Genomic DNA, 13,149 nt, shown 5'->3' with positions numbered 1-13,149 from the left:
TGAATCTACCTATTTTAACCTCAGGAATTTAAGGTTAAGCTATGGCCCATTCTTTACCAAACACCCTGTATAAAATAAATAAGATGTTCAAAAATACAATTTGAGTATATTTTAAAAGTAATAATTATTTATTAACAGCTTTAAAAAGGTTTATACCAGTATAAATACGGCCTCCCCTTTATGATAAATGGACTGTTCCATTTGCTATGAAATTAAAATATAGTCGGTTCGCTAAACTCGACACAACTGGCTAGTACTTTTAGTAGGTAATTTTTTTGTTTTTGCGAATTTTGCCAACATTGACAAAATTACTACAGTAGAACCCCGCAAATCCGAACTAATTGGGGGGACAGCCTGTTCGGATTCCGAAAAGTTCGGATTATCCGAAAGTTAGCCTTAACTAGTAGTTCAAAGCTTTCATTGTGATTTTAAGTAGCCAAACGTTCTCGCAAGAGTGTGGACAATATTTTTGGACTCAAGTTGACTACGAGAGAACCAAAGTAAGTTTGTGTTTAACGTTTATAAACATTTTATAAACCTATATATTAAAGTATAATATTTATTTTTAAGAAATTTTAAATGTCAAAGTCCTAATAATCCTACATTGTCCAATTTTCTGGCTTTACTCTGAATAATAAACATGTTTCTAAGTTTTTGTCTTGAATTTTTAATTTTTTTTCACTTTCCGTTGGTTCGGATTTACCGAAAGTTCGGATTCGCGGGGTTCGGATTTACGGGGTTCTACTGTAATTATTTAGTAATCATTAACTAATTAGTAATTATTTTTTTTGCCAAATTGGCAAAATTATTGACTAAAATCTCTAACCAGTTGTGTCTGAGTTTAGCGAACCGACAGTATATGAAATAATATTGTTTGGTATAAAAAATTATGGTCTGATATGTGCAATTACATCCTTCTAATGGAAAAAAATATTTGAAGATTTTTCTCAAATTATGGATACCAACAACATTTTCATTTATAACTCTTTTATTTTTAATTTGACGAAGAAAAGTTATTCTTCATAAAAACCTCTTCATGTTCTAAGATTTATGATACAACCATCATATGTAAAATTTTATTAATTTTATACGAGGTATATAAAAAATATGAATTTCGATCAAAAGTAAACTACCTTTATAGTTCATAACATTTAAATTATAATGATATAATTGCACATTAAAACATAATTATTAATTCTAAACTACTTTTCATAATAGCAATTTTCCATATTATGAATTAAAATACGTAAATAAACAAAGTTTTCGTTATGATAATGCTCGCATTTTCAGCTAGTTTAGTAATGAATTTACAGTAATATGTTACAGTTTAGTCATGAAGTAATATTGAGCAACAATTAAATGTGATTAAACAAACAAAGTCTCCATGACAATATGCCTTCAACGTGAAAGTAAATAAATAATGGCTCTTATATAGCTTAGTTACTGCAATAGACACCAGAGGGCATATTGCTTAGGACGAGATGCCAATTGCGTCTACAACTTCTAGCAAAATATCGTCTTCTATCATCACTGATGACGATATGATTGCTTTTGATTCTGTTTTGACTAAACTGTAAAGAAAAAAGTTGGTATACATTTTCTTAATCGGAAAATATCATCATCGGTTTCAAAACTTAAAAAAAGATAATGAAAGAAAGTGAACTATCGTTCTCCCTCTTTAGTCCAAGTAATGAAGCATAAAATAAGACAAAACCTCGCAATTTTTACAGAATGGATCGATTTGCTTGAACATTTGAGAATAAGTAGTGGATAGTCCAAAGATCAAAATCTATATCATGCCGAAAGGCGCTTTTACCATAGGGGTGGTTGCTACCCCATTTCGGGGATGCACATTTTTTATTATATTTTAATCGCAAAAGTTGGTAAAAACGTTCATTCTAATCAAAACACGTTCTATACATTTTGTTGATAAAATTTATAATTTTCGATTTATTCGCTATCGAAAGTGTTAGTTTTATATCGAAAAAATCAATGTTTTATAAATTGTCTGCTAATAACTCCAAAAGTTTTCGTTTTATGAAAACAACTTTACTTAAAAAAATGTACCTTTTGAAAAATAAACAAAACCATTTTTTTTTTTAATTTTCTTTAAGACCAATAGTAATCGAGCTATACTTTATTATATGTTGGCTCTTCTTCGTCAAATGCTAAATATTGTAGTTTTAAACTCAAAATACGAGAAACCGATGCATTTTTCGAGGACAACTTGTTTAAACTAATTTAAAGTACTTAAAAATATCTATCTCCAGAAATAAAAAAGTCTAGCTCAAAAATTAAGTAACTTATAATGAAAAGAATGTCGGTCCCCATTTTTTCAGCGAAAAAGTGAGCAACCAACCCCCTAATCACCACCCTAATTAAAATTAGTCATTAACCTTATTAGGTCTTTTTTATTTATGTATTATTAATAGGTTCTAGAAGTTTGACCGGCTTAGAATGATTAGTTTAAAAAAAAATGGAATTCAAAGCGAATAACGAATTTTTGTAGTTTGGAAAAAAATGGCCTTTTCTTCAGAATAGCAAGATTAGCATTGGAGATACGAAAAAATGTTTACATATGAAATTGTAGCTTATTTAATTCCCAAGAACATGGTTTGCAAAAATTTTTTCTATAGCCAAATTTGAGTGAGCTATTGACAATTAAAACTTGTAATAACATGCAAAAACCACCTTTACCAACCCTTTCAAAGTCACCTCTTTTTGCGACTGAGGATTTTAAAAAGATTTAATATTAATAGGCTTATAGATCTTGTAAAACCCTACACAATTATTTTTACCAAACGTTCTAAGATAAAGAATAAAAAAAATACGGTTAAAAAATTAATATATTTAAAAAAAAAAGGAGAAATCCAATTGGAAGCATAATAATGTAAGTTAGCGGTGTTTCTAGTCATTGGCCTTATTCATTCTTATTTATTTATGTATTATTAATAGATTCTAGAAGTTCGACTGGCTTAGAATGATTAGTTTAAAAAAAAACTGGAGTTAAAAGCGAATAAAGATTTTTTGTAGTTTGGCAAAAAATGCAATTTTCTTGAGAATAGAAAGATTAGCATCAGAGATACGAAAAAATGTTTCAATATAAAATTGTAGGTTATTTAATTCCCAAGAACCGGGTTTGAAAAAAATTTTACTACGGCAAAAATTGAGTTAATCATAAATGAGTATATCGAAAAACATTGATTTTTTCTATACAAAACTAACACTTTCGATAACGAATAAATCGAAAACTATCAATTTTATCAAAAAAATGTATAGAACATTTTTTGCTTAGAATGAACGTTTTTATCAACTTTTACGGTCAAAATATAATAAAAAATTTCCACCCCGAGGTGGGGTGTCAACCACCCCCATGGTAAAAGCGCATTTCGGCATCATATAGATTTTGATCCTTGGACTATCCACTACTTATTCTAAAATTTTCAAGCAAATCGATCCATTCTGTAAAAATTGCGAGGTGAAAAGCTTCGGTTCCTGGCCTACTTGTCCCAAATATATATAATAGCGCTGCAGGCCTCAGGGGCCCATGGCTTGAAATTTTTCAACTGTCTTGCTCCACTTTACTCTCTCCAGGGCAGCTGTCTTCCAGTTTACAACGCCTGCTCTTTGTAGATCCTCTTTGGCTGCTTACAGCCACTTTTTCCGCGGGCGACCCCTCCTTCTTCTTCCCTCACCTCTTAACAATATACTCTTCGCCCATCGGTCCCCTGACATCCTTTCCACATGTCCTAGCCAGCGAAGTCTTCTAGTTTTTACCATATGGCTGATTACTGGCTTCCCAAACAGTTCTTGAAGTTCCGCATTCGTCCGTCTTCTCCATTCGTTCTCTCCCACTTTCACACCACCGAAAATCTTTCTCAGCACACTCCGTTCCCATCTTTCCAATGCATTTTCTTCTCTCTTATTCAGAACCCAACATTCACTACTATACAGTACTGTAGGTTGTATCACCGTACTATACAGGGTGTCCCGAAAAGAATGGTCATAAATTATACCACACATTCTGGGGTCAAAAATAGTTCGATTTAACCTAACTTACCTTAGTACAAATGTGCTCATAAAAAACGTTATAGCCCTTTGAAGTTACAAAATGAAAATCGATTTTTTTCAATATATCGAAAACTATTAGATATTTTTATTGAAAATGGACATGTATCACTCTTATTGCAGGAACATCTTGAAACAAAATTTCAGTGAAATTTGTCCACCTAATAAAAAATTTATGGGGATTTTGTTCCCTTAAACCCCCCCCAAACTTTTTTGTACGTTCCAACTAATTCATTATTGTGGTACCATTAGTTAAACACGACGTTTTTAAAACTTTTTTGCCTCTTAGTATTTTTTCGATAAGTCAGTTTTTATTGAGATGCGGCTTCTTTTTCAATATATTTACGTAAAAATTGTATGGGGGGTTTGTTCCTTTAAACCCCCCAAATGATTGTGTACGTTCCAATTAAAGTATTATTGTGGTGCCATTAGTTAAACACAGTATTTTTAAAACTTTTGCCTCTTAGTCTTTTGTTCATAAGTCACCTTTTATCGAGATGTAGCTTCTTTTTCAAAATATACCTAAAAATGTAAATTATAAATAAATTTTCAGATTATACTACATTCGCTCTCGCGAGATTTTTTTTGACACTGACGTTAGTAATTTCTTTTTTGAAAAATTCAGTTGTCAGAAGTGACTGGAAATTACTACAAAACCAACGCACCTGCTCATATCCAATATTATTAATAGTAAACAGACATAAAAATAACATAAACCTTACGCCAATCAATATTTATTTATTTAAACCATTATAATGTATTGATAGCAAATGAGAAAATTATTTATTGTACAAAATAAAAATATTTTGTAGAAATAAACTTCACAAAATTTTATGAGATTAGTAGACACTCCCACTATTTCTAATAATTCTTCTTTTTTTAATGAAAGATTAAGTTGATTTGAGTTGATTTTAGCAGTTAATAGTGTGAGGTAGGAATTTTTGTGTTGTACGTTTCCTATTCCGAATGTCTCAAAAAAAATCTCGCGAGAGCGAATGTAGTATATTAACGGGTCTCTATAATCGTACTTAACCATATACAAATATGTGGTGGATTCGACAAATATTCAAAATATCTCGATAAACACTGGCTTATCGAAAAAATACTAAGAGGCAAAAAAGTTTTAAAAACAATGTGTTTAACTAATGGTGCCACAATAATAATTTAATTGGAACGTACACAAAAGTTTGGGGGGGTTTAAGGGAACAAAACCCCCATAAAATTTTTATGGGGTGCACAAATTTTACTTAAATTTTTTTTTAAGATGTTGCTGCCATATAAATGCCACATATCCATTTTCAATCAAAAATCTTTGAGAGTTTTCGATATATGAAAAAAAATCGATTTTCATTTTGTAACTTCAGAGGGCTGTAACTTTTTTTGTGTGCACTATTGTATATAGGTAAGTGAGGTTCAATCAACCTATTTTTGGCCCCAGAATCTGTGGTATAATTTATGACCAATCTTTTCGGGACACCCTGTATAACCGCAATTTTGCTGCTCTTGAGAGTAGCAAATACTTGTCCCAAATAGGTCTTTCAAAAACGGCAGCAATCAATGCCTCCTTATTCATTGTAAAATCACTAAACCTGCGCGACAAAAAGCGGAAATAAACTAAATTCTCATTCGAGTAAAAGCGAGTACGCGGATTAAAGCGGTTTGCCTGCGCCAACCTGCTTTACCTAGGTACGTTTCATTTAAAAACGTGCATTTATTTTGAAAACATATAAAATCGAGTCTGCGCGAATTGACCCTAAGCTGAAACCTGCTTCCATTGTGTCCGTGTACTTAAGGTACTAGTACACTTTAGAAGACCAAAAATAATCACTTTTTTCAAGAATTTTTTTCTCAGAACCTTTATTAAAAATGAACATAAAACTTTTTACATATTAATATCTAACTCTTAGAGAGTACAAAAACGATTTTTTCACAAATTTTTTTAAAATTTCCGTAAAATCTTTTTTTGCGGAATTTTTGACTAACGGTGGTAAATTGTCACATAAGAAACCTTCAAATGCCGTACGATTTTTTTATTTCAGAGATCCCAATCCTGAGATTAACTGTCCGCCATCGGAACTACTTTTTTTCGAGGCCTCGACTTTGGCGCCCTCGACAATATTAATGTACCGTTCATAAATGAAAAAAGATATATATTTGAAGTTATACTTCTTTACCGGCGATAGAGAGTGAATTTTTATATGGTAAAACCTAGCGACCGGGCGCATGCGCATTATAACTTTGTTCTGATTGGATGTTCAAATGACATGTCAAAAATTATTCAATATGGCGGCTGTGGCACAGCTGTAGTTAGATTATTTATGGTTGTTGCGTTTTAAAATTTGTGTGAAAAGAAACAACAAACAAAAGTTAGTTAATAGTTATACTGCCTTTTTAAATAGTTTTCATATACCTATATTTTTGGACTTTTGGACTATTTTGGACAAGGAAAACTCATTCTAATTTGGTAACTAGTTTTTATTATAATCATATTGTAATTATACATTTGGATTAGGTTGAAATACATACATTTATTTTCTCAAGAATGCGGATTTTAGAGAGAAATCCCAAATTAGGTTCGATTTTTATTTTTAAATTATGATTTTTTGGCGTAGATTTATTTATCTAGTAGGTATGTAATGCTTTGATTTACATACTTAATTTGATTACCAACAAAAGTTCTACCAATCTTCATCTAATATATTGTTTTCTTACTGTTTTGTTATATTTTTATATTTTCTTCCACAAAATTTAATTTTCAAAACAACTGTAAACAGTAAAACGTTCAGTTACCGTATTTTTCCACATGATAAATAATGTGGGATTTAACGAGTGAGTCTACGCTTCGATTACGAATCAAAGCGCCACGAAATTCACGGGTTCAATTCCCGATGCAAGTTTTATTTTTTTATTTTTTTATGCATGTTATGATTGTAAGTATATTTGTTATATAATTTTTTTTTCAGAAAATGCGTATTTAAAATTTTTGCCAACAATTATTATCGTTCAGAAATCATTTTTTCTTTGTGGCATTTTTGTGTTTGTGTGCGTTTTATTCTATTTTTTTTTAATTTTTGGTATTGTCTTAAAAATCAGATAATATGTAGTAGAAGTATAACTTCTTACGTGCGTACAAAGTACACACACATTCTTGTTTGTATTCTCTAAGAGTTATCTATTAATATGTAAAAAGTTTTATGTTCATTTTTAATAAAGGTTCTGAGAAAAAAATCTTGAAAAATGCTTATTTTTTGTCTTCTAAAGTGTACTAGTACCTTAAGCAACAAATAAAAAAAAATAACTTTATAAACTCTCATTTAGCAAACAAATCAAATAGCGATATAACATTGTTTGTAAGTAAAAACTGCCGTTTAATCTGTTGCATATTTTGGTTTATTACATAGTGTTGTCACCAAATTGATCAAAATCAGTTGTTATATACCTTTATCAAAGAGTGTCTTGGAAAAATTGTTACTCCCTTGGTCTAATGCTCCTTTGTATGTGTAAAGGTGGGTACACATGTGCGAACCGAACTGTTCGCGAACGATATATTCATTTAATTTGTATGGCCTGACGAACCGCTTGCGAGTTGTTCGTTCGTCGCTCGTCAGGTACCAAGGCCTGTCGGTTTTTGGGATGAACAAAAAGATATTCGCAGTTCAATTTGGATGGTGTTCGCAGTGATATTGTCTGTTCGTGTCGTCGCATCCAGATATTCTAAGGTCTGAAGTCGATGAAGCCATAAAACACCTTAAAAGAAATAAATCACCTGGTTGCGATGACATCACGGCAGAACTTTTACAGAACATGGGTGAACATGGTCTCCAATTAATGTGGAGACTGTGCAATCATGTATGGAGAATCGGCAAATGGTCCAGTGATTAGTGTACCGCACTATTTACTCTCATTCGTAAGAAAGGCGTAACCACAAAATGTAGTAACTACCGAACCATCTCACTAATTTCACACCCAAGTAAAATTCTGTTGAGAATCATCAAGTGTCGCATGCAGACATACCTGGATAGACATACCACAAGAACAGGCAGGCTTCGTGAAGGGTAAAGGCACAAGGGAGCAAATTCTTAATATGCGACAACTCATTGAGAAAGCACGAGAATTCAAAATTCCGATGATCATCTGCTTTCTGGATTATCAGAAGGCATTTGACTGTGTAGACTGGACAGTTTTGTGGAAAGTTCTACATGAGATGGGGGTTCCTGATCATCTGTCAGCTCTGGTGAAAAGCCTATATGAGAACAGTGAAACCAGAATAAGAATTGAAAACCATCGGTCCGATCCTTTTAAAATAGGTAGAGGAGTCTGACAAGGACGTATTCTATCTCCAAGTCTTTTAATTTCTATGGGGAATATATAATGAGAAAAGCACTCGACAAATGGAATGGCGGTATTTCTATCGCAGGAAAGAAGATCTCAAATCTCAGATATGCAGATGATACAACATTAATAACTGCATCCGAAGAAGAAATGTCCAGCCTGCTGCAGCTAGTGGAAGCCGAAAGCAATAGATGTGGTCTCAAGATCAATAAACAAAAAACAAAAATTATGATAGTAGATTATTCAAATTCACTTCAGACAACAGGAGCCTTAGACCAGTTTAAAGTGGTTAACGAGTTCAATTATCTAGGATCCTACATCAGTAATACAGGATCTTGTGAAACAGAAATACGTAGGAGAATAGGCATGGCCAAAAACGCTATGAGTCGATTATCGAAAATCTGGAAAGATCGGTCCTTGTCGAAGAACACCAAAATAAGATTAGTGCGTGCCTTAATTTTTCCCATATTTAATTACGGATCCGAAACATGGACAATGAAATGATTGACGCCTTTGAAATGTGGTGCTGGAGAAGAACGCTTCGGATCTCATGGACGGAACACAGAACAAATCACTCAATCCTCCAAGAGCTTAATATTCAGACTGGACTTTCCTCTATTTGCCTCTCCACTGTCTTAAAATTTTTCGGCCATATTGCAAGAAGAAGTGATGATAATCTTGAGAGACTTATAATTTCGGGAAACGTTGAAGGGCGCAGAAGTAGAGGTCGCTCAGCTACTCGATGGACGGATCAAGTACAGAAAGCCACTGAAAAAACATTCTCTGAATCCATGAGGGAAGCTCAGGACAGAAGCCGATGGAAAGAGATAGTTGCTCGTATTATAGGGAATCACGACACTCAGCAATGAGGAAACGACTGAGGAGGAGGAGGAGTCGCATCGAGATTGTGTGACTTGTTCCCAGTTTGAATTTACTGTATATTTCTCGGCGTGAACCCAAGTTTTCTGTGACGGCACAGTTGTCCGAGAATAAATGTATTGACTTATCAGAATAAGAGGGATCCTTTGAGATCCGAAAGACCGTGATCATTTCCAAAAAACTTAAGATGATGTATGGCGCGAAATAGGTGACATTATGTACATGTCACCAGAAGACTGTAAAAGGAAAATTTGCATCCTTTAGGCGCGAAAAGAAAAAGGTCTCCACAGGGACCGCTGGAATAGAAAAGGGTGAGTTGATTAAAACATAAACTCTGAAAGCATCAATTATATTTCATCAAGTTGTAAATTATATGTTTTTAGGTAGAGACGAAGCATATGAAAGTAAATGGTTTGCTTATGCTGCCATGCAATCGCTTGAAGATCAGGATACTCCGCGACAAACAATGGTGACAGTAAGTAAACTTGAGTTTATACGTTTAAGCACTATTTCTACGGTACCCTCATGCATGCAATAATCGGCAATTTCATCCCGTATTTTCTGACAATTTTGTGTAATGTTGTGTGGATCTTGTTCTAGGGTTCTAACCACGTGGGTTATACCATTTTTAAATCTTTGAAAGTGTCTCCTCTTCACCACCAAAAAGACAATCATGGATATCACTACTGACAAAGGTAGTTCGGCTAATCCCTAAGACAAATAACAGCAAGAACGAACACAATGGAGATCAAAGCTGAACCAAAAATTTAAATAAACCTTTTATTTAAGAAATAAATAGACTTGCCTCTACGTTACAGCAAGTCCTGTACAAAATGGCTAAGGGCCTAAAAAAAGGTGCCTGAAGGCCCAAAGGTGAAAAGGTGGCTGAATGCTCAAAACTAAAAAGGGTGGCTGAAGGCCCAAATGTAAAAAGGTGGCTGAAGGCCATGTCCTCATAAAACGCTTAACTTGCAGTTCCATATAGAGCTTCTGGAGGTAAAGTTGATGTTGTTCCAGATCTGGAATGCAGCCGGTGGAGGGTTTGGACAAATAATCCCAGACAAAAAATCCCCACAAATTATCCCTGGACAAAAAATCCCCAGACAAAAAATCCCCACAAATAATCCCCGAACAAAGTATCCCCAAAAAAAGTTCCGGACAAATAATTCCCCGAAATTTTTTTGGACAAAATATCCCCACAAAAATCCCTAAGAAATATTTGCTGCCGAATAGTTCTTTAAAAGTTTTTCCGTGAATGCAATCGACGCAAATGTTTGTCAGCCTCAGTGCATGATGGTTATAGCAGTCGCCATGAAACCTCTTTCGGCATGCAAATAATGATTAGCAATTAAGATTAAGCATTAAATGTAATTTCGATTACCAAATTTCGAATTCCAATTCAAACTCCATGCCAAAAACTTCACATTTAGTCCAGTCGGGATAGCATTTGACCTTGCATTACAAGCTTCCCCAAATTTAATTTTTTTAATTTTTAGGGGGGTCAATCTCTCTCTCTCTCTCTTGGACCATCACTCCTAGTGGAGTATTGGGTGCATCTGCGTTTCTTGGCCGATAGTGTAAGACGGCTGGTGGCCAGCTAAGCGCGTCTTGTGTTTATTGTCTGGTTAATCTGCGTACCAGTTCCTTCCATTCTCCTCTGTTTCTTGCTTTGTTTTTCACTTCCCCCCAACTTAAGCCGATTCTGTTGTGTTCTCTGGTTACTGTTTTCTTCCAAGTATTATCTGGTCGTCCCCTCTTCCTTGTACCCTCAGGTTGATATTCGAGTGCTTGTCTTGTGATGTTACTAGGATCTTTTCTTAACGTATGGCCGATCCATTTCCATTTCTTCTGTCTGATATATGTCATATATGTTTCCATATTTCTTCATTCGTTATTTTATTAGGCCAGTAAATTTTTAAGATCTTTCTTAAGGACCTATTTACAAAAGTCTGTAGTCTCTTTGTTGTGCTTTCGTCGTGCATCCAAGTTTCTGCTTCGTAGAGTAATATGCTTTTTACACAAGTATTGAATATATTGATTTTTGTTGACTCTGTTATTTCACTTTTTTGCCAGATTTTATTTAACGCATTGAAGGCGAATTGTGCCTTCGTTATTCTTGCTTGTATGTCTTTCATGCATCCTCCTTTTCTTTCCATGATTGATCCCAAATAAGTGACTTTCTCTACTTCTTCAATTTCTTTGTCGTTTATTTTTATTTTATTAATTTGCGGGTTATCATTTTTTAAGATTTTTGTCTTCTCTGTATTTATCCGGAGACCAATCATGTCAGAGTACTGTGTTAGCTTATCGACTTTTGTTTGCATGTGAGTTCTGTGTTCTGTTAACAGGCAGACGTCATCAGCAAATTCAAGATCTTCAAGCTGATTAAAGAGGTTCCATCTAATGTTTGTCTGATCATCCGTTATTTTCCTCATAATCCAGTCTACCAAGATAAGGAACAGCGTAGGAGATAAGATACAACCTTGTTTAACACGGCTTTCAATATCTATTTCTTCTGTGATTGCTCCCTCGTGTTCTAGTCTAGCTTTATACCCATAATAAAACAGTTTGATCAGGTTAATAATTTTTGTTGGTAGACCATACTGTCTTAAAATTTTCCACATTTGTTCCCTATTGACTCTGTCGAAAGCCTTTTCAAAGTCGATAAAACTTAAATTTATATCTTTCTTTATATGTGATCTATAGTGGAGCGTTTAGCACGAAAGCCTGCTTGGTTACTTCTCAGTTTCTTGTCCAATTCTTCTTTCATTCTTTCGAGCAGAATTTTTGTTAGCACCTTGGATGTGGCGCTTAATAGAGTTATTGCACGCCAATTTTTACAGTTACTCAGATCTCCCTTCTTTGGTATTTTTATTATCAGTCCCTCTTTCCATTCTTGTGGCAGTTCTTCGTTAATCCATATTTTATTTAGAAGTTTATGTAGCATATCTATGGCTTGTTCGGTGTCTGCTTTTATCAGGTCGATAGGTAAATTATCTGTTCCTGCGGATTTGCCATTCTTTAATAATTTAAGTGCTTTGGCAATTTCTTCTCTTGTAATTGCCCCAGTGTTAACCTTTAATTCTTGTATTTCAATTTGATCATCCAATTCTTGGGTTCGGTCATGTTTGGCGTATATTTCTTCAAAGTATTCTCTCCATCTTTGAGTTATTACTTTCTCAGATTTAATTAATTTTCCTTGTTTATCTTTTATTTTCTTACACTTCTTACTCGATTGACTGTTAGGTTTCCTATAATCGTGTATTGTGTTCGTAGATCATTATCTTGTGCTGCTTTTTCTGCGGATTTTAGCATTTCGTTTATGTAATTCCTTTTATCGTTTCTACATGCCTTTTTCACTTCTATGTTTTTTGCTTTGTATTTTCTTTCAAGGATCTCTTCTTCCCTTGTTCCTTCTTTTTGCAATATGTCTTTCTTTATTTTCTTTCTTTCTTCTATAAGCTGTAACGTGTCTTTAGTTATCCATTTTTTATTTTCACTTTTTTTCAGCCCGATTGTTTCGTCTGCTGTCTTCATCATGACCTCTTTGAAGTTTTTCCATATTTCTTCCACAGAACCTCCATTACAGTGGTGTATATTTCGGTTTACTGTAAGTCTGTCAGTGAATATTTTCCTTGTTTCTTCTTGCTTTAGGGTTTCTACATTGTATCTTTTTCTTCTGGTAGTCTTGTGATTATTTTCTCTGGCTAGTTTCATCTTTAATTGGGCCCTGATAAGCATGTGGTCCGAATCCACATCTGCACCCCTTAACCCCTTCGTGTCGGATTGTCATTCGTCAAGTCGGCTCCTATATACGGATTCGAGCGCTTTCCGGGCGGCTTCGCGCGGTCGGTTAAAATACAGTATCAC

The 13,149-nt window shown here is 34.0% G+C and overlaps 1 protein-coding gene across 1 annotated transcript in view; it reads left to right on the top strand.

The window, feature by feature from the left end:
• LOC114336190 (uncharacterized) overlaps positions 1-13,149 on the top strand; it is a 39,140-nt gene that overhangs the window by 13,469 nt on the left and 12,522 nt on the right. The window contains exon 2 of the mRNA XM_028286521.2: positions 9,663-9,754. Coding sequence (XP_028142322.1) covers positions 9,663-9,754 — 92 coding nt within the window. The remainder of the gene's footprint in view (positions 1-9,662; positions 9,755-13,149) is intronic.

Source organism: Diabrotica virgifera, chromosome 9 (genome assembly GCF_917563875.1).
Source record: "Diabrotica virgifera virgifera chromosome 9, PGI_DIABVI_V3a".
Taxonomy (NCBI): domain Eukaryota; kingdom Metazoa; phylum Arthropoda; class Insecta; order Coleoptera; family Chrysomelidae; genus Diabrotica; species Diabrotica virgifera.
Note: the sequence above shows the minus strand (reverse complement) of the source record. Positions and strands in the feature narration are given on the sequence as shown.